A 22,924-nucleotide genomic window follows, 5' to 3' on the forward strand; every position below is an offset into this window, starting at 1 on the left:
GGTGAGGAGTTCCAACTGTGGTGCAGTGTGTTGAGAATCTGATTGCAGTGGCTTGGGTTGCTGCAGAAGCACAGGTTCGATCCCCAGCCCAGTACAGTGGGTTAAAGGATCCAGCGTTGCCACAGCTGCAGCATGGGTCATAGCTGTGGCTTGGTCCAATCCCTCACCCAGGAACTTTCATATGCCATGGATGGGGCCATTAAAAAAAAAGAATATGATACAATGGTGAATACAATGATACTGGTCCAGCAAACATTAATGCACAATTAATGTTTTTCTTGTCAACTTTATCTTTTCATTTCATTGAGAGTAGTTTTTTTCCCCACAAGTAAAAAACAACACTCTGCATAAAATGCTTCTGCACTACATACACCTGCATCTTGTTTATAGGAGCCAATGCTGAATATATCAGCTAATTATAGATATGCAGATGCCTTGTTTTCTTTAATGCAATATATATATATGCATATATATATGCATATATATAAAAGCATGTGAAATACTGTAGTACTCAGGCCCATGGTTGAATATCCAATTTCCATTAGATGAACTTGGGCTGAAATGGTAAGGAGACAAACAAAAGTCAGAACAATAAGGAAGATTATTCATAATTCAAAATCTTCACATTCTGCCGTCATTCTTCAGGGTTTAAGATACACACAAAAAATGGAAAAATCTAAATTGCAAAACAAATTATCATCTATTGATGCATTGCTTAGGGTGCTTATAGCAGAAAAATTAAATCTAGAGACTGGAAGACTAGCAAAAAGGGGGACAATGGTAGCTTTGGAAACTCTGAGAGATGAAAAACTGTGAGATATTTCTTCTTTTCTTTTTCTTTCTTTTCTTTTTTTTTTTTTTTGTCTTTTTAGGGCCACACTCGAGGCATATGGAAGTTCCCAGGTTAAGGGCGGAATCGGAGCTGTAGCTGCTGGATCCTTAATCCACTGAGCGAGGCCAGAGATGGAATCTGCATCCTTAGGGACACCAGTCAGGCTCGTTACTGCTCAATCACGATGGGAACTCCTGTGAGATTGTTTCTTAATATAGATATCCATGTTCACAGGGGTGGAGAACTGGCAAGTTTGAATGACAAAATTAAGGAAACTATTATATACTTTAATTTTTTATTTAAAAAATATTTATTTATTTATTTATTCATGTGGCCCCACCTATAGTATGTGGAAGTTCCTGGGCCAGGGATTGAACCCATACCACTGCAGTGACCCGAGCCACAGCAATGAAAACATTGGATCCTTTAACCACTAGGCTTGCCAGAGAACTCCTGCTTTAAAATTTCTGAAAGAGAGTTTTCATTACAAGAATTGGCACTTGCCCAACATATGATCAATGCTCTTACTTTTGAGACCTTGTGGCCAACAGGACAGGACAGATTGACAAGATAAAGCCAACCTAGTCAAGAGAAAAATGCCTTGTTAGTGGGAAAAACCGATAGAACCTTATTGGTAGGCAGACAGCTCCACAGAGCAGGAGGTGATGTGGCACACGTCACATCTGGAGGTGTGACTTTCCAGGGTTTCCTGGCTCTAACAGGTTATGGAGGCAGAACAATGCCCCATTCCACCCCAAAGATGTCCATACTCTAATCCCTGAAACCCATAAACATCTACATTACAGAGCAAAGGGGGATGAATGTTGCAGACAGAATTAAGACTGCTGATCAGCTGATCTTAAAATAGTTTATCCTGGGTGATCTGGTGGGCCCAGTTTCACCATGAAGTTCTTTTACAGAGGAAGTCAGAAGAGCCAGAACCAGAGGATGGTGGCATGAGAAAGACTTCTCCAGCTACCACTGACTAGCTTGAAGGGACCATAAACCAAGGAATGTGGGAGGCCTCTAGAAACTGGAAAAGGTAAGGAAACAGATTCTTTCCTAGAGCCTCCCGTAAGAAACAAAGCCCTGGATTTAAACTCAGTGAGACCAATTTTGGACTTCTGAGCTCCAGAGCTCCTAGGTAATAAAGTTATATATTCTGTTAAAGCACTAAGTTTGTGGTAACTTGTTAGAGCAGCAAAGGGAAGCCCATACCCAGGTAGACAATCCATCTATTGTCGATCAGTCTATTATGTATTCATGAGCAGCCCTCCAGGCTTTGCTGTTTCTATCAGCCCACCTGTGGACAGCACAAGGCTGCTCTGCCAGTCTGTTTCCCTGCCCAAGTTACTGCCTCCACAGTCGGAAGCCATAGACCACCTCCTGCCTGACCATCAAGGCTTATTCTCTAGCTGCTGGCTTAGGTGCACCTACAATACCTGGATAAATATGTCATCTCTCTCTGCATATATGCTCTGTAGAAAGAAGTACCAAGGACAGGGCACTGCTCTTTGCCTGGTTTCTTGACTCAATAGTTAAGCCACTGGCCACTGCCCACCAGTCAGTGTTACATGATCCTGTCTTCAGATAACTTCAATGAGGAAATACAGAAAAAAGTCTTTCTAATGGGGCAGGTTGCACACTGGATGGCAGGCCCTGTCTACATGACTAATCGATGACTCACTATAACGAGTATCTTTTCAGATGATCATTCAGAAGAATACAACATGGCCAGCTTGGGAAGATAAACACTGGTGTTTTGGTTTTGTCAACACTGTCTTCGAAAAACTAGGTTGGAAGGAGGCAGCCTTTCCAGAGTGTCTTCCTCCATCGTTTTGGTGCTCCTGTCTGCAAGTACTGTTCTTGTTGGACTTGTTCTATAAGGAGTCATGGTTTGGGCCTATGATTTCTCTACAGAAAAGGATGAAGCATCGAAAGAGATGAAGAAGGGAACCTGGGTTCTAAGGCACCCCATTCATGCATCTAGTGGACACCTTTGGTATAACCAAACTTAGAAGTTGTTGAGCAAATCCTTGCACTTGATTAGAGAGTTTTTGGATGGATTCTTTCTTATGTCAGTTTTCTCCAAGGCCTAACAGGAATTTCAGGCCTCAAATGTTCATTGGAGATGTAAGCAAGCTCTACCAATGACCAGTAAGAAGCCCCTGACCACCTTTAAAGGTGGTCCACCAGTAAAGGTGGAGTGTGGCAGTCAGTATGTTTAAAACCTTAGGGGTTATTTCTGCTGCCCCTACTGGATTTCACCCTAAACTCCAGTTTCATGGTATTTGTTGGTGTTGGTAAAACAGCTTAGATTTTAGGCATCTGAGGTTATACTCGCTACTCTTATCAACTGAAAACCTTAGGAAGTTTGGTTGTTGGGACAATCTTCAAAAGTGACTCCTTTCTTTCTTTTTCTTTTTTCCCCCTTCCTTCCTTTCTTTCTTTTTTTTTTTTTTTTTTTTTTTTTTTGGTCTTTTTGCTATTTCTTTGGGCCGCTCCCGTGGCATATGGAGGTTCCCAGGCTAGGGGTCGAATCGGAGCTATAGCCACCGGCCTTAGCCAGAGCCACAGCAACGCGGGATCCGAGCTGCATCTGCAACCTACACCACAGCTCACGGCAACGTCGGATCGTTAACCCACTGAGCAAGGGCAGGGATCGAACCCGCAACCTCATGGTTCCTAGTCGGATTCATTAACCACTGCGCCACGACGGGAACGCCCCTCTTTCTTTTTCTAATGGGACTTGATAATGTCCCCAGATATGACATATGATTTCTCCAGGACCCAAGGAGTTCTACCAAGTATTATCTTTCTTATTCATGTCAGGATGGCATCAATGGAATATGTTTCTTCAGCTGAGAAATATCTCTCATTCTTTAAATATTCCTTGTTGTGTCACCCCTCATAATTCTGCAGAATTTATAAGCCAGCTTCACCATATCATGATTCACCCTAGTTCCAATTCTGTTGGTCTGCTCTTTTACAGCCAAATAATCGGTACCATTGAAGTTATATATGAGTGTCTTTATCATCAGTGACTGTGAGTCCCTTCATAGGAATTTTGGCCATGGGTAAAGGAATTAATATATCCTTGTGTGAGAACTGTTAGCAATAGATTGTATGATCTCTCGAGTAAAGGCCAATTGAGACTTGCTTTTTCTCAGAAACTGGAATGGGAAAAAAAAATTTTCCAGATCAATGGTGGTATTGATATGCCTGGTACCCACTGGGTTTCCTTATTAGCTTGAACGATACGGGCTGCTGTCAAAGCCATAGGGGGAACACTCTATTTAGACCCTGATAATCTATAAAGCAAACCTGGATAAGCTGACTGCTTTGGCCAAATAAATCTTTTGTATAAGGAGGTCTTGGGAGCCAGGGGACCAGTCTCTACTCTCTCCTTTGTTCACACAGTGATTCCCAGTACCTGCCTAGAAAATCTATTTCATTTTAGTTTTGAGCATGATGAGCCTCGGTTGGCCAACGGACTCTCACTTAGTTTACCTAAGCACAACTGGATTATGCCATCGTTTTTACCATACCTGTTCCCCTCATGGGTTATGGGAGCATAAACTCACTGTGGTCTGCACATGTGGTATGTCTGCGACAGGGGGTATGAAAAATTATCCTTTGCATTTGAACACCTACCTTACCATTCTTTTTTCCCAACGACCTCTAATTCTTTAGTATAATGGCCAGGTAGAATTCCATTGCTTAAGGTCAGGAAATATGGTTTCCCAGCCTCTTGACATTCAAACAAGCCTCAGTATGTGGCCTCAAATCTCCTGTTGGGGGTGTCACAAGAGTAACCCAGTCTTAAAACTCCCATGCAGTAATTTTTTATAGCAGCAAGAGGAAACTAATGTGACTAATATGACAACTGTTTCGCCATTTCTTTCTTTCATGAGCCTACAAACCCCTTCCAAGTCTTATCTGTCCTAGTGCCCTGCCCCGTTTTTGTCTAGCCTGTCTGTGTCCTGTGACTCTTCAGCTTCTCGTGGATTTTTGCACCAGCTTAACCACAGAAGCCACTACTATCTTCATGGGAAGTCAGGCAAGAGTGCCCTAACTTCCTCTTGGATGTCTTCAGCTAATTAAAAATTAAGACATGGGGGGGGGGGTCTCTCAGAAAGAGCTCCCAAATTACCACTCCATCCATTGTTTGAGCCCCAAAGATACTTGGTCTCATGTGATTTGAGACATGGTCCCACATCAATTCAAGTTGGCTTCATCTGTCCTTATTGCCATTCTTCAGAGGTGATGATTGAGTTGGAAGTAATATAAGTAATTGTATCCTTTGGGGTAAGCTTCATACACTATGTTTTTTTTTTTACCCAGGTCAGAGGAACATATAGCCTTGGATTAGAGACATTAGGCTGCATAGCTACTACTATCACTAATTTTTATTCTACTTAAACCCTAATATCACCAATATCCATTAGAGATTGCTAGTCTTTGGTTTATTCTGTCTCAATACCTCTGGTAATAATTTTTACCTGAATCCTTTTTTCACTGGAAAAATTTTATATTTCTTTTTCTTTTCTTATTTCTGTCCTCAAACCTCTATAGTCCCATGTCCATGGTGCTCTGGACATAACTAATAATGACAGATGAGACTAAAGGGAGATACTGCTCTTTAGAGAAGAGAATATTCATCCAAGAGGCAAATTCATCCATCACATCTGCCCCACCTGCCTACAACACAGACATTGGTAAGCAAGCTCAATTTATATATTTCTCAAAAATTTGGATATAGTTTCCTGTGCCATCTAGTAGGATCTCACTGCTTATCCATTCTAAGTGTAATAGCTTGCAGCTACCAACCCAAACTCCCATCCACCCCACTTCTCTTGGGGTAGAACATGATGCAAGATAGTATGAGAAAAAGAAATGTACGTGTATATATGACTGGGTCACTATATTATACATCAGAAATTGACACAACACTGTAAATCAGCTATACTCCAATGAAAAAACAAAAACAAAAACAAAAATTTTGGCCATTCCCATGGCATGTGGAAATTCCCAGGTCAGAGATCAAACCTGTACCACAACAAGGACCAAAGCTGCTGTAGTGACAACACCAGAGGCTTAACCACAAAGGAATTCCTCAATTTTTATGTTTTTAACAAGCCAGATTTTATATCCTTGTTAAATGCCTCAGACATCTCTGTTTGCTTGATAAGACCCAATGGAAGCAACCTTTTCTCTCTGGATGATAATTTCTACACAATAATATGTTGCAAATCACCCAGAATCAAAGGGATAATGGACATATTCCACCGAAACAGTTTTTTTCTTTTACAGAGACAGAGTTGTATGGTTTCAGGCTAAGACTTATCCAAGGCCACCAAGACGGTATTACAAAATCATCTCCACCCCTTTCAGTTTTCATAGGTTTGCTCCACACCATCTTAACAAAGCCTGCAGTCTGTGTACCAACCCCAGTTTGGACACCAATCTTCATGGTTGACAGTGACAGTGCTGTGCATTCCTGTGAGAAACGAAGTGGATGGGGAGCTCAGGACCAGCTACCACCCACTAAAGATGAGACAAGTTCCTCTGCTTTGTACAGCCAAGTTTCTCAGTAAATTAAAGAACAGGGCAAGGAGTTTGAGCCTAAATTGTGCAATTATTGCTCCTTAGAATTCTGTGGGCATGTCCAACAAGCTTTGGGAACCAAACGAAGGGGGAGCTGGACAGCTAGATCCAGTAGTAAAGCCTTAATGGTCAGGAAGAGGGATAATTCTGGGTAAAGTCTGGTTTTTCAATCTTTTGGGGATAATCTCATGTGGATCATACAAACTGTGGAGACTATAATTTCTGTTGCTTTCTCGATCCAGATAAGTCACAGAAATATTAAGTCAGGAGTGGCACAGATGCATTCTCACCACTTTCAACATATTTAGGCTTTGGAAAACCCATCACATATGTGACAGGGGTGACGGCTGACATAAGGAGTTGGTGGTACCCATGAGAAGGGACAACAGTGCCTGGCCAGGGTGACAGAGATGGTGAAATACAGTGATGGAGAGTGTCAGAGGTGCACGGCAGGCCGCGTTAGGAGGGAACCATTGTTAAAATGATACAAGCCGAGGATGGCTTGCCTGTCATGACCGTCATTGACTTCTCGGAGCGCTGGACACCCTCTCTGTGCAGCCTTCAGCAGCAAGAGAGGGAGAGAAACGGTGCCTCTCATCCCATAGCTGACAGGCATGTTTCTCAACAAAGATACCTTCAAGGTGACCACTGGAAATAACTGGACGTGTATATGGTGGGGAGGGGTGATCCTGGAGTATCTTTTTCAGCACAAAGAGGAACCACCCAGTGAAACATGAATTCAGATACATTCTTTACTATAAGAACTTGATGAAATTTCAGAGTCTCTGTTGATAGAGAGCTCTTTCTCCTGTGATCTGGTTTCAGCATCTCTTAGAAGAGGGTGGGGTTATTTTGTCCTGAAAACGGGGGGCCCAGTGCTCATCCCACCTCCCCAGCTCCACCTTGCTCCTCACCAGGAAGGCTCCATCCTGAAAGGAAAACTCCACCAGACAATCTGAGGGACCCCTTTCCCTCAAATGTACAAGTGGCCATTCTAACCTTTACATGTGACATTGTTTTCAAGATCTAAGAGAAAAACAGAAGGAAATATCTTATTCCTGCTATGCTTGTCCATCACCTGTGAAGGCAATGAAAATATATGTAAAACATCACAATTGAGTGTATCTGCATTATACCTTAAAAGGTCAGGGAATGGACCAGGAGGGAAACTGGCTTAAAAGCTACTGGTGGTGGCAACAGAAAGGACAGTGGTTAAGGCAGAAGCAAATGAAATATGAGGGAATCAGCGAGGTCCAGGAGTGTCATTGGGGTACAAGGGTAATGCAGAGTGGACCCTGTACTCCCCACATCTTTTTATTTCCCAATATCCTAGTATCTAGTTTTTGACCCTCTTTCCCAATTACTCTTCATTCAGTCCATACAGTGGAATCTCAAAGCTGACCTACCCTCCCCCAAATGACACAGTTATGTTATCCTCTTCCCTTTCATCTTTATCTTGCTTGAGCCCCCAAGCAGATTCCATCACCTGTGCTTTGTGGCAGGGATGGTGTCCACTCCCACCCCAAGCAAAGGGAAGGTATGGAGACCCCGCCTTCTAAGCAGAGACCTGGAGGTAAGTTCCTAGTATTCTGACTGGAACACACTTTGCCTTTCCCCTGGACTACAAAAAGACTGGATATTATAGTATAATTCACCCACTGCCACAATTTTCCTCACTGCTATGATTCAGAGACATTTGGGGTTAATGGGGCTTTTGGGAACTCTCCTGGGAAGCCTGGTCTCCTTATACACCACTGTTTCTAGGTCAAATACCTTAGAATCATTAGACTCTTCCTTTCAAATAATCTTTGGAAATTGAAGACAGCCTATAAAGATCCAAGGGAGATACAGAAGTTGTTCCATACATAAAATTAAATACAAGCAGCAAAAAAATTAATGCCTACTCAGTGTTTCACTTTGTATTCAAAAGGCAACTCAATGAAGAAGGATTGTAAATACGGAAGAGCAATTTGAATTCTGAAGAGCCCTTAACAAGATAGATTTTTTTTTTCTTTCACTTATATTAAGGGTTTGGTTAAAATGTGCATTGGGGAGTTCCTGTTGTGGCACAGTGGTTAACGAATCCGACTAGGAACCATGAGGTTGCAGGTTCGCTCCCTGCCCTTGCTCAGTGGGTTAAGGATCTGGTGTTGCCGTGAGCTGTGGTGTAGGCTGCAGATGTGGCTCGGATCCCGCATTACTGTGGCCGGTGGCTACAGCTCTGATTCGACCCCTAGCCTGGGAACCTCCATATGCCGTGGGAGCGGCCCCAAAAAAGGCAAAAAGACAAAAAAAAAATGTGCATTGGGGCTACCGAACATGAACAGTGGTTATATAATGATCACCTATAGCTTTTCTTGTAATACGTAAGAAAAACATGTGTAATTATGAAGTACATCTAATAGCGAAGAAGTGAGGCAAAACACCTATGGAAGAGTTTGGGTATAAAGACACGTTTCTTCCACTAAGAATCTGATTCTGAATGACTGAAATATGAGCTAGACATTGGCAGGCACTTGAAATAAGTCAGAGAGGAGTTCCCGTTGCGGCTCAGTGGTTAACGAATCCGACTAGGAACCATGAGGTTGCAGGTTCGACCCCTGGCCTTGCTCAGTGGGTTAAGGATCCAGTGTTGCCATGAGCTGTGGTGTGGGTCACAGACTCGGCTCGGATCCGGCGTTGCTGTGGCTCTGGCGTAGGCCAGTGGCTACAGCTCCGATTGGACCCCTAGCCTGGGAAACTCCATATGCCGTGGGAGCAGCCCTCAAAAAGGCAAAAAGACAAAAATAAATAAATAAATAAATAAATAAGTCAGAGAGGCTCTTGTCCTTCACGGTATCTGGCTCCAGTGACATCAAACATCTCCAAGATGGTGTCCGCAAGCACATAGCGAGCATTACTGAGCGTGCAAGTGTCATCGGGTTGACGAGGTTAGCAACTTGGAATTGAGAATGAAATGAAACAATAACCTTGGTGAACTTGGAAAAGGGATCAGAGGCTCAAAAGAGGTGAGAGGTAAAGATCCTTTCCATAGAACGGATTAATGAAACAGATCGCTGAAACAGAAGAAAGCAGAGAACCACAATGAAATCATAAAAAAACAACCCGCATTATAATCTATGTAGGAGCCTAAATGAGGCTTCTTGTGCTGTTTCTCCCAATATTTTGACAAAATGTTTTCCGTGGTTCATTGTGTCAGGAAAACCCAGAGACTTGACTGGAAGGAAAAAATCAAAAGGATGACAGATAAGATGCCTCTTCCTTGGTTCAATGACTTAGAGATTTTTCTCACTCAGAAACAAGGTCTCATGGTGATGAATCGGCAGCAATAAGAAGGAAAGTGTTTGCAGAAAGCTGGTTTTTTTTCTGCCATATTCTCCCTAAAGCCAAAGGGAAAAAAGTGACTTTAATGCTAGCTAAAGAAAGTTAGGTAAATATACAGTTGAACTATGCCTTGAATGAGGGATTCATTCTCTAGGGAGAGGTCTGCCTTTCTAAAAGATGATATAGGAGCTCTCATTTAGAAATATACCAGGGGGAAAAAAAAGAAAAAAGCCTGGTGAGAAACAGCTAGGTTAGACCTGGGTCCTCTACCTGTGCTACAAATGAGAATGGGCTGACATTTAGATAGGTCATCAGGTTTTTTTGTTAATTATCTGAAAGAATACAAACTGATTCAGGAGGTGGGCAGATAAAAAGGTAATTCATTAAAATAGAAGGAGAGGGAGTTCCTGTTGTGGCTCAGTGGGTTACAAACCTGACTAGTGTCCATGAGGATGTGGGTTTAATCCCTGGCCTCACTCAGTGGGATAAGGATCCAGCGTTGTCATGAACTGTGGTGTAGGTTGAAGATGTGGCTCAGATCTCATGTTGCTGTGGCTATGGAGCAAACCCAGCAAGGAAATTTCAAAGCTTAGAAAAATACCTGCTACATCATTGTTCCCAGGTCCTGACCCAGTTCTCTGACTCATTACTGTCTTGCAAAGAGAGCCTTCTGTACTTAGGGGTTTTAATCAAGACTCTCGCTCTAGGCTTGCTTCATTTCAACACCACATCAATCTGATTGCTTAACTTTCATTCACTTTTGGTTATTAAGAGGGTCTCTTTCCAGTTACAAAGAATGATGCTTGACCACTTGACTTCTGTTCCTAGTCTTCCCTACCCATCCTCCAACATCCACCCTCTGGGAGCAGGCTGGACCAGGACCTCCAGCTCCCGGCGCTCTTCTCCCCTCCCCCTTCTTCTTGTGCTGCTGGGAGGCGGGAGAAGAGCCATTTCCTAGCACAGAGGTAGCCCCGAGGCATCTCTGACAGTTGGTCTCCTCTGCTGTGTGGTCCGGGGCTGTAGAAGTGGTGCGGTCAGGTGGTGGTAGCTCTCTGCTGCTCCGAATGCACAGGCTCACTCGGCATCTTCTGCTCCTGTCCTGCTTCACCCTGAGCTTCCACAGTCCTGCAGGAACACGCCCACATCCTGACACCACTGGCCTCTTCTCTCCCTCCTGGTGCCTCTTCCCTGAAGGGACCTTCAACATGAGGGAAACTGGTCCTTGTCCACTACGTCTGGCGGTACCTCTATGCTGCCCCTCTCCTGTGCTCTGGTGGCACATGACGGCAAGTCACCAGCTCAGGGCAGAGCTGATAGTCAGTCTGGAGGGAGATGCCAGTCTTCCTTCTTCGCTGCCCCCTACAAATCATAGGCTGTTCTTATCCGTATGCCCATTCTTACCCCAACATGGTTCCTTTCTTCCTCCCAGTTCTCCTGTTAAACCTCTGAACAGAAAAGACCATCAAACCAGTGACGTCTCTATGGCTTCTAGGAAGAGTCGTCTTCTGTCAAGAAATGGGCCCTCTTTGAACTTGGTCTTATTAAATGACCAACTTACTTCCTCATGGAAAGTTGTATGGGTTGGAGTTTTTATCCAGTGACCTCTGTGGCCAGGTACAATCACAGTGATACCTGAACCTCCTTGGGCATTGGGAAGAAGAGGCCTTTGTCAGAGGCCCCTTCAGTCTCTTTAGTCCTTGGATGAAGTCACCAAGGCCAGCACAAGCCTCTGAAAGGTAATGGGCACCACAACAGGCCAGGTAGAGGAAGGAAAGGAGAGAGAAGAGTTGAAGGAGGCAGGAGATGGAGGGAGCAGGGCAAGAGAAAAATTTGAAAGAAAGAGAAGCACATGGCAGGGAGCGACACTATCACCAAGCCCCAGACACCCCTGCCAGTTCCTCAGTCCCATTTACGTATAAGTGAAGAGGGCACCAAACAACCACCATTTGGTGCATCCTTTTGTCTCTGCTTCTTTCTCCAAATTCCAAAAGCCCCTGATTCTGACTTTCCCTCCAGGGCACAGAAACACAGTCACCGAGCTGATATATACCTCAGTGGAATCATACCTGCCCTCTGGCTGTCATTCTGTCCCTGCCTGTTAGCAGCATTTCCTGCTTATTAGCTCCTCTGCTGTGGATGACTCATGGCCCTTTCCGCTGGAAGCCCTGGTCCAATAACTCTTAATTCTGCCTCTTTCATCACCTTCTGAGTGTGAAGGACCAAGCTATCATAGAAGTTAAAAAAAAAAAAAAATCAAAAAACCCACTAGGCTGTTTCTTTCATGCATTTAGTGTTAACTTCCAGCTGCAATGCAGTTCAGCAGGGACCATCTCTCCTTCGTTCACAAAGGCTGTGGTCCCTAAGAAGCCTGAGCTTATACTCAGAGCCATCTTCTGCCCTAAGAAGCCTGAGCTTATACTCAGAGCCAATTGCTGCCCGAGAATTACACCAATCTCCATCCTCTGCTTTCCTCCTGCTTCCCTGATGGGATTTTAAAGTGACGAGATCACATATCCTCTTGGAAAATGTCTGTCGTGTATGGGTGTGATGTGATCTCAAACCCACGTGCTTATGACTTAAGTGAAGTTGTTTGAACAGCAGGCTGCCATCCTCTCATCTGTTGCTCTGCTGTGGAGCGGCCCGCTGGGGGCTTAGCAATAAGAACACGTGGAGAAGCACCTACGGGCAAGGGGATATTTAGACTATAAAACACAACAGTTGGTGAGAAATATTCTGAGAGTTTCGGTCTACGCAAACCTCCCCTTTGCTGATGTTGCTCTCTGAAGGTCTGGAGACACTTGCTCCTGCGGAGGCAGGGCTTCTCTGGGTGGGCAGTGGTGTTGACATGGGCAGCAGCCCCAGGAAGAGAGGGGACACTATTCTTGACTCGGCAAGGCCCTTCTTGCAGGCAGTGGCCCAAGCCATGCCGCAATAACTCTGGGAACAGCTTAGGCCGCCCTGCCCACTCCAATGCCTTCATTCCCTAGCAACTGGCCTTAGCAACCGGCCTTAGCAACAAGCAACAACAAGCAGCAACCTGGGTTTGGCTGGCAGCTGGAAGTCAGGCTATCCAGATACACCATACTCGTATAAAAGGTACACCTCAACTTAATTCAGACTTTATTTCTGTCATCTCCCCTTGCCTGGAACAATAATGCAATTAATCCATCATTTGTGTGGAGGATGTTATTTCTCCTCTGGTTCATTAAGAGACATTATTCTCTATGCTATTAGCTTGTGAAATGATTACAAATCCCACCATACACCTGTGTTAAACTACTGGCAAAGACGATTTTGGTTTCTGAGCATAACTTACTCCCCCTTAAAATAAAACAAGGTCTCATACTCTGCTTGCTAAAGTCACTGCCATTTTTCCTTTCCTTTGTGCAGACCTAATGGTCACTTGTCACCTCCTCACACTCTTTCATCCGCTTCCGGCTCCTGGCCACTTCGCCACAGTGATGTTCTGGGAGGTTACCGGTCAGACTCCCTGCCATCCGCCCCATGTACTGAGATTCTTTCATTTCTAAGTCTTTCTCCTTCCAAATGTTTCCATGTCCTACCAGAACTGAGCCACATTCGCTCAGATCCAAAGGCCACTTTGTTTTTCTCCCACTTTCTCAATTACTTTGAGGTCACCCCAAGATGCTACCTCCCTTCCCTTTCTGACTTCTCAGAAGTGAACCTTTCTCCATTTTCTGCAACAATCCTGCCCACTTCATTCATCCACTTACCATCTCTTTTCACTTTTCTCATGTCTTTTTTTTTCAGATCACTAGCTACCCTCTCCTTGGACCATTTAATACGTTCTGAAATCTCCCTAAGCATTCTTTCTTGAAATGTGCTATTTTCCTAACTATCCTGCCAAAAAAGTAGGCCCAAGATTTCTCTTCTCTGAAGGTAAGGCCGTTGATCACAAAGCCTACAAGGGAGGCCCAACCCTGGACTCTCACCCCTCTGTTCTCAACTTCTCCCCCACCCCCTTCACCAGCTTCTAGCCACACCCCTTCCTAGTCAGTATTTCAGGTTAAACTGGGCCCTCCCAAAGATATTCTGAAATCCTAGCCACAGGTACCTCTGAAAATGAACTTATTTGGACACAGGGTCTTTTCCGATGTCATCGAATTAACATCATGTCACTAGGGTGGGCCCTAAGCCAATATGGCTGGTATCCCTGTGTGAAGAAAACAGACACCGGCAGAGATACACAGAGAGGATAAGGCCATGTGATGTCAGAGGCAGACAATGGAGTGATGCAACTATAAGTCAAGGGACATCAAGGATTGACGGCCACACCAGAAGCCAGGGAGGGACTAGCAAGCACTCTACCAGGGCATCTGACGGAGGGAGCCTGGCTCTGCTCACACCCTGATCTAGACTCCTGGCCTCCAGAACTGGAGGAACCAATTTCTGCTGTTTGAAGCCACACACAGTGTCGTACTTGGCTCCAGCAGCCCTGGGAGACCAGCACACTCCTGGAACACAGACAAGCAGGGCTTGCTTGGGGCACAGGGGTGCTCCTCCTCGGGGATTAACTGTATGCTCCTCTCCCACAGCCTTTGGGCTCTGCTCAGACGCTGCTCCTCGGACATGACTTTCCTAACCATCTCACATGAACTAGCAGTTGATTCCTACCCCCAAGCCCCAACCCCCTCTATTCTCGTTTCCACGCTAAATTTCCTTCATGGCCAGTGCTACCATCTTTGTTTACTCTTGCCGCCTCCTTCGTCATCGGGTCTAGATCATCCCCTGCTACATCACCAGGGCCAAGAACAGAGCCTGGAACATTAGAGCTGATTAGTGAATATCTGCTGAATGGATATATTCATTAGCTCCACTTTCCCATGACATCAGGATGTTAAGCCTTTGAAGTTGTTTATGTCTTCTTTTATGCTGGCTCAGGCAAATGGTTCATTTCCCAAAGGCCATGGTTGACTCCACTTGTTTCAACAGTGGTTCAGCCCAGGGCCACACAAAACATCTGATTTCAACGTTGTACTGGAGCTGATTATAGATCTCCAAATGTGAACCATGAATATTACAAGTAAAGCAGAAGACATAGAATCATGTTGTCTATATCACTATGAGTTTGTTCGGAAGAGATTTCCTTCATTTATATTTTCCACAGAGACTAACAATAACCTACATTTCTTAACCGACTTACTTTGGCTGCCAGTCCGCTGGCTGGCAATCCTCTCTGCAGCGATGAGGATTCATTTTAAAGGCTGGAAGATTAAGGCTCAGAGAGGTAAAGAAATATGCCCCAAATCACAGAGCTAGAAAGTGGGAGAGCAGCCAGGGTTCAAAGGCAGGCAGCCTGTGCTCTCAGCTCAGTGGTATGCTGTCTGCTGACATCTAGTAACAAATAAGGCTCTTTCTCAAAAATTTGGAATGATTTATGATGAAGGAAGGAGAAAAAAATAATTCAAAAGCCAACAACTAAAAAGATGGATAGCACCGTCTCTTGAACTCTATGGGGTAGAAAGAACCAAGAATGAAATAGAAGTTAGGAAGCTCTTTAAGTGTAGTAGACAGGAACAAGTCTGAATTTTTTTTTAACATATGGAATGTTCTAAATCGGTCTGAATACAATAAAAATTATGGAATGGGAGTTCCCGTCGTGGCTCAGTGGTTAACCAACATGACTAGCATCCAGGAGGATGTGGGTTCGATCCTTGGCCTCACTTAGTGGGTTACGGATCTGGCGTTGCCATGAGCTGTGGTGTAGGTCACAGACATGGCTCAGATCCCATGTTGCCGTGGTTCTGGTGTAGGCTGGAGACTACAGCTCTGATTCCACCCCTAGCCTGGGAACCTCCATGTGCCAATGGTGCAGCCATAAAAGACAAAAAGACAAAGAAATAAAAAAATAAATTAAAAACAAATTAAAAATTATGGAAGAAGGGGAAAGGATGCATCTTTTCATACACAGAAGTCAATTTTTATGTCCTAGTTAATATCACTAAAAGAGATAATGCTATTTGGAAAAAAAATCAGTATAAATGGTACAAATACTGAAACTTTATGGACACGATCACACACACACAAATTCCAAAGGACTGACAGCTTTAAATCTAAGCCCTATTCCATCAAGTCTATGAGAGTATCACTGAGGCTATATTTTTCTGGCAACTTCTAATTTTAAATTCAGCGTATTCATCACTGTAGGAAGCAGGAATCTTTCTCTGCCTCCACAAGGCTGGGTTTTAAGCATTTTGTAAACACTTTCAGAGGCTGGGGTTTTGCATTTCCATGGAGCTTAATTAGCACATGGTGTTACATTGCCCTGTTCACATACTTCCTGTCCAGGGGGTTGTGGATTCCTTAAAAATAGGATCTATACGTTATTAATATTTGATTCACCCACCGACACAAAACAAGGCTGTCGATAAACTCATCTTTCCACTAGAACTGGAAATTCTATCTCTTTAAAAACAAAGAAGTATTGTCTTGGTGTTAGGATGATGGTAATTGGGAAGAGTTTTACTGGGATTTAGCAAAATAAAATCAGTGCTGACTTCCTAGAGAAATTCTTCTTATCTTCAAATTGCATATGTTTACTGTATAAGATCTTTGAAGGCTTTGATTACATATTTGCTAGCTGAAGACTATTTTTCATATTCAAAGAGGCATCAGGACCAAAATGTACATTAAATCCGTGGTGGTCCCCAAGCCGTTCATTCATTATGGAGTAATGAATACTAAGTCCTTCTCATGTGTAACATCATATAATAAACTTTGAGTTCTTAAAAAGCACACTACTTAAGTGAATGGTTTTATGTTTTAAAAAGACATTTAAAATTATTTAAATGTTTCATTTATTTATTTATTTATTTATTTATTTATTTTTGCTTCTTAGGGCCACACCACGGCATATGGAAGTTCCCAGGCTAGGGGTCCAATCAGAGCTACAGCCGCCAGCCTACACCACAGCCACAGCAACAGGGGATCTGAGCCTCATCTGTGACCTATACCATAGCTCACGGCAATGCCAGATCCTTAACCCACTGAGTGAGGCCAGGGACCAAACCCACATCCTCACGGATCCCAGTTGAATTCATTAACCGCTGAGCCACAAAGGGAGCTCCTATTTAAATGTTTTAGATTTGTGTTGATTTAACCTTTTATTAGATTTAAATTATTAATTTATAATAAAGTATTTAAACATCTTAAAATTAAAAAAAAATCACTTCTCGTCCCTTGAAAATGCACACCAACACTTTATCTCTAGACAGCATAGTGCTGTGAATGCCACCATACAGCATACCTATGCACACATACGCCTGTGCTTGTGTATGACTGTCCAGGTGTGAATCTGGGGTGCCCACCTCCTACTCCATTTGTGTATGAGAGGAAATAGGGAGAAATGTCACAGGAGGGAGGAGCATAAATAAACCCAAATCATCACAACCGATGGAAGGCACTTAGTATTATCCCTACATCAATGGGATGTTCTTAATTTTTTTTTTTTTCTTTTTAGGGCCGCACCAGCAACATATGGAGATTCCCAGGCTAGGGGTCCAATGGGAGCTGTAGCTGCCAGCCTACACCACGGCCACACCACCCTAGGATCCGAGCCTTGTCTGCAACCTACACCACAGCTCACAGCAACGCTGGATCCTTAACCCACTGATTGAACCCACAACCTCATCTCATGGTTGCTAGTCGGGCTTGCTTCTGCTGTGCCAAAATGGGAACTTCCTTAATAATCTTAATTGAGGAAGGTTCCCAGAAATAATGAAAAAAGGGGTTTTGTAAAAACATTGAAAAATTACCAACATCTAGGCACCTCCTAAAAGACACCTCAGTACATACACATGAGCAGGTCTGCATGTCTTAAAACTACCTAGATTATCCAAAACTCAACGTATTATAACATCCCCAATAATAGAGGAGACAACGCAAATGGCAGACATAAGTTCAAATATTATTGACAACCATCCAATTAGGCCTCTGGCCTTTAAAGCAGGACCCACCTCCACGCCGACTACTCATTAGTCCACGTAAAAGAGCCTCACCGACATGGTGTGTTTGCTACAATGCCTGGAGCCCCTCTTCACGCTTTCTCCCTGCCCCCAACCTCTGTCATTTTTTTCTTTAATTGCTTTTCTTCTGATCTTATCTCAGTCCGGCTCTGAACTCCTATTTGCACGATACCCTCTGATCCCAATTTTTGGACACTAGCTTATTTTCAAAGCATTCCTAACTGGATGTCCTGCCCCTGGTCAGGGCATCTCATGGGTTGCAGACTCTCCCACAGTCCCTGGCAGTTGCAGAACTACACTCATCCCCCTTCCATAGTTCCTCCTCTCTGCTGGGAAGGAACCCAGAGCTTGCCTCAAATCCAAGTTCACTAGAGCATTAGGAAAAGTTAGGGACAGGGCTTCTGTCTGCTGATTTATGGCAGTGAATTCTCAACTTTGTACCTATAAGAGCAGGCATCATTTTGAACAAAGCTGGATTTCTTGGCTTCAATATATGAAAACTGTACAGAGCACTGTAATAAGGAACAAGAGAGGCATGATTTATGATTCTCTACCTATAGGAGATTTAATTCTGCCTTTTGCTCAATGGCCTATCCATTGTGCGGGCAAAGTCAATACCAATAATGAAATGTAGACTGAGGGCTAAATCAATTCAATAAAACGCGGGAGAAAGACTAGAAGACTGAGTAAATTTGGAAAGGCTGGTGCCTGCAAGATTAGTATTTGGACAACAGGTAATTACAAAAATCGATGCCTGAATAAGAAAACATGACAGGCAGCCATCCGTCACAAAGGGAGAACCATTACTGATGGTTTGGGCTTGAGTTAATATGAGAGAAAACAAAAGAGGTCTGTGCAAGGTCCTCCCCGGAGGTTACACGTGTGTGTGTGTGTGTATGTGTGTGTGTACATGAGCACACATGTTGCTCCCTGTATGACCAAAGGAGAGACAAAGGGAAACGCCAACTGGCTCACTTTGCATTTTGTTGCCCTTTTAGGGCCGCACCTGCAGCATATGGAAGTTCCCAGGCTACGGGACAAGTTGGAGCTGCAGCTGCCAGCCTACGCTAAAGCTACAGCATCACAGGATCTGAGCTGAATCTGCGAGCTATGCCATAGCTTGGGGCAACTCTGGATCCTTAACCCACTGAGCGAGGCCAGGGATGGAATTTGCATCTTCATGAGGGCTATGTCAGGTTCTCAAATTGCTGAGCCACAATGGGAACTCCTCACTTTGCATTTTATCTTATTTTGTCTCTTTGTCTTTTAGGGCCACACCCACTGCATATGGAGGTTCCCGGGCTAGGGGTCGAATCGGAGCTATAGCTGCCAGCCTACACCACACCCACAACAGTGCGGCATCTGAGCTGCATCTGCGACCTGTACCACACCTCACGGAAATGCCAGATCCTTAACCCACTGAGTGAGGCCAAGGATGGAACCCTCATCCCAAGCCGCGTCTGCAACCTACACCACAGCTCACGGCAATGCTGGATCCTCGACCCACTGAGCAAGGGCAGGGACCGAACCCGCAACCTCATGGTTCCTAGTCGGATTCGTTAACCACTGCACCACGACGGGAACTCCCCTCACTTTGCATTTTATTTAGACCTTCTGCATCTGCCCTATTCCTCCTGCTCACTTTTACTAACTTTGATCTCATTCTGTCAACTTGACATCAGGCTGTAACCTCCATCACCTTTTCCTTCCTTGTCCTTCCAGCCTCCCACATAGCTGGGCAATATTATCACACAGCCCTAGCTGTGTCTGGAGCCTTTCAGAGGTGGAGCAGAAGGACAGATTCCCTAAGAGTAACAGGTCTATGGACCAGCTGTTGGGAGACTCACCAAGCAGTGAGAGATGACATAGACATTCTCAGGGGTACCCACAGCAAAATTAAAAATGATCACAGGATGGAGTTTCCACTGTGGCTCAGTGGTAATGAATGCAACTAGTAACCATGGGGATGCAGGTTCAGTCCCTGGCTTTGCTCAGTGGGTTAAGGATCTGGTGTTGCTGTGAGCCATGGTGTAGGTAGCAGACGCAGCTCAGATCCTGTGTTGTTATGGTTGTGGTGTAGGCTGGCGGTTACAGCCTAGGAACTTCCATATTGCCATGGGTGCGGTCCTAAAAAAAAAAAAGAAAAGAAAAGGATCACAGGGACACATAGACTTGTATGTACACACATGATAAAACAGTAACTTTAGTGTCTCAACTGTGTTCCTGGCCAAAAAGGAGTAAGAATAAATGATGAGAGCACCACTTAGCAGTTTGCATATATCAAGTTGCCAGTCCCTACAGAGACTCCGCAGTGGAGATTCAGCATCCCTATTGTGAAGATAAGAAAGGAGGGTGGAGAGGACAACCAGCTTGTTCAAGAAGACAGAGCTGGGGAAAAGGGAAGCCCTGTGGGAAGATGCCTCTCTGATGCTGACACTGCTGTGTGTGCTGGTCACCCCTTCCACACACCATCCTAATACCCTGACTACTAATAGGGCACCACCACCCTTTCCAGTTCTGACAACCAAAAATGTTTCCAGATGTTGTCAAGTGTCCCTTGGGAGGCAAACTCCCACCTAGTTGAGAACCACTTATATTCAGTCCCTAAAGAAATATGACTTTTCTGATAAGAACAAGCATGGGTCAAGCGCTTTGTAGTCCCAATAGAGGAAAGACAGAAAAATAAGATGAAAAGCTGCTAGGCTATATACATCCCAATGCGAAGAAGCAAAAGCTATAATAAATTGTAATTATATCTTCAAATCTCTTTCCACTCAAAACTAATTTAGACTCATCCTCAAAATTGCTTACATGCTATGGAGATGACACTTTAAAGCTTATAAAATCTTCTTTAAAAATTTGATTACTCAGCTGCCCATATGCAAATGCTTGTCCCCTGTCTAAAAAAGCAGAGTTAGCTGTGCTGACCAATATGATTTTCCAGAAATATCACACACCACAATGTATGCACTTTAAAGTGGTCCAAAAACACACAGCATGTTAACAATTGTTCACATGATGGACACAGACAATAGTCTCCTTACTGGAACACATATATTATATCCATTGGTACCTTTGTAAAGGGCTCAGAATACTTGGTTATAACCCATTGCTGGTTTATTGCCTAGAGTTCCCATCCTATCAATGAGTTTTCCAGAAAGGATGGAAGATACCATATATTGATTTAGTAACCTTACTGTAATTTGAGGAGACAACCAAAGATGCTTTATACTTCTTTAGGATGCGGGAGCAGAGATGACTCCAGAGATGAAATTGGGAAGAAAAAGCAAATCATACCAAAGGTATAGCATTTGATAACTTTGTCTCTGTTGATACTAGCTACACCCTTGGTCCTCTATTCCTGCAGCATTCAAATACTTTAAACAGTATACATGCATAGGCATGCCAAATAACTAGATGAAACCTACTATGCTCAAACAATCTTAAATGTCTATCTAAATTTTGATAATGTAACTTCAATTATGTTAAGGATACAAATGAATTTGTCTGCAAAACGCTAACCTAGTTTTGTCTTCAGCCTTATCCAGCTCTCTTATCTCTGAATACCCAAGTGAAGATGAATCTGACACCAGTCATTTGAGATTCCAAGTAGGGCTTACCTCAGCTTTAATTTTATTGTCTCCAAAACAGAGGTGTTGTAAGTAGGCTGCAGCATTAGACTGGACCGAAGGAAACTGATGTTGCAACATCTGGATTACTTCAGGCAGTTCCGGGTCTCTCCACCCAAATTCTCTGAACAAAAGGAAGGCAAGAGAACATGAGAGAGAAATCCTGCAACACTGTTAACATACGTTGAACTCATTTATAAAACATTCCTGAGAGTTCACATGGGAATATTTCACAAATAATTTGTTATGGTTTTCTTACATATGTGCCAACTTAAAAAAAAGGGATTTGAAAAAATTTCCTTAAGTAAATGGTTAGGATGTATACATATGTGTGATATATATATATTTTATCATAAATACATATATAATTCCATATGTACAACATATATTGCATATTACTTATAAATTATACATACCCATATATTATATATGTATATATTGTAAGTATACATAATATATAATCTCAAATGTACCAACTGAAATTACATGTTTATGAAGGTTGTAAAAAATGACTTTAAATGGTACATGATCTTAATTAATTGGGCTTCAATAGATAATTTACAAGATGACGTTTATTTTCTAACATATTATTTGAACAGCCTTATTCAGGTATAGCACTTAAATTATCAGAAAGACACGAGAAAATACAACTGGATGAGTCCAAGCTAAAGCATCATGATTGCAGTTAATGCCATTTTTATTGCTTTTATAAATTTTATTGTTATTGTCATAATCTCTTCTTTTAAAAATAGATTCCCTGTTGTTCTCTGAGGATAAAAGTATAGTAACAAGAGGACTTTATAAAAGGAAATTATTTAAAGAGTTGGGTTTATTCTAACAATGTTAGTAAATTTTATGCATTGTACATTCTTTTCCCATATCCTCCTGTTTACATCTGAGCTACTCCAAAAAGCTGCTTATTTAATTCTAAGAAATATGCTCTAGGATAGTTAAATCCATTCTAAAACACAAACTTGACTATACCATACCCAAATGAATATTCATTCATGAAATCGATCAGCTCAACCAGTTAGAGCATGGAGCTAACAGGGCCAGCTGTATGGATTCCATTTCTATAACAGGGAGTCAATTTTTAACAGAGAAATAAAAAAGCAACCTCTGAGACCACAGATAAAAACCTGACCCCATGAGCCACAAAAGGGTACTATTTATCCGAAGGATAAGGTGGAAGAGAAATGAGACAGCTTTGCAATAACCACTCGACTCCCGGAAAAACAACTCAGAAGTATACATCCGATTGATGCCAGGTCAGTGTTGTCATCTGAGAAAAGGAGTCATGAAAAATGGGACAGAGACAGAGCAGCCAAAGGTTAAAAGTTTCCTCATAGATTCTAACCTGTTCTCTTTATCTTTTATTTAGCACAACAGGTAGGGCTTGTCAAGCAAACCTTGAAGCACGCTGGTGCTTCCTTCCAGTTACTGAAGGCAATATGGACGAGGATTCCTTTTGCATTGCCTTCATTTTAAAGGGAAAGATAAAGCATTCAATGTAATGTGCATTAAGTATCTAATAAATCTGCATAAAG

General features: G+C 43.1%; 1 protein-coding gene across 10 annotated transcripts in view; it reads right to left on the reverse strand.

The window, feature by feature from the left end:
- The window catches only part of CTNND2 (catenin delta 2), a 1,014,682-nt gene that overhangs the window by 267,083 nt on the left and 724,675 nt on the right, over positions 1–22,924 (reverse strand). For all 10 annotated transcript variants that reach the window (XM_021076841.2, XM_085001648.1, XM_085001647.1 and 7 more), the window contains one exon: positions 21,369–21,501. In XM_021076841.2, the coding sequence (XP_020932500.1) occupies positions 21,369–21,501 (133 nt within the window). The remainder of the gene's footprint in view (positions 1–21,368; positions 21,502–22,924) is intronic.

Source organism: Sus scrofa, chromosome 16 (assembly GCF_054392235.1).
Source record: "Sus scrofa isolate SSC_HxYL_T2T_F1_AM1 chromosome 16, Sscrofa_HxYL_maternal_Yorkshire_Landrace_v2.0, whole genome shotgun sequence".
Classification (NCBI taxonomy): Eukaryota; Metazoa; Chordata; class Mammalia; order Artiodactyla; family Suidae; genus Sus; species Sus scrofa.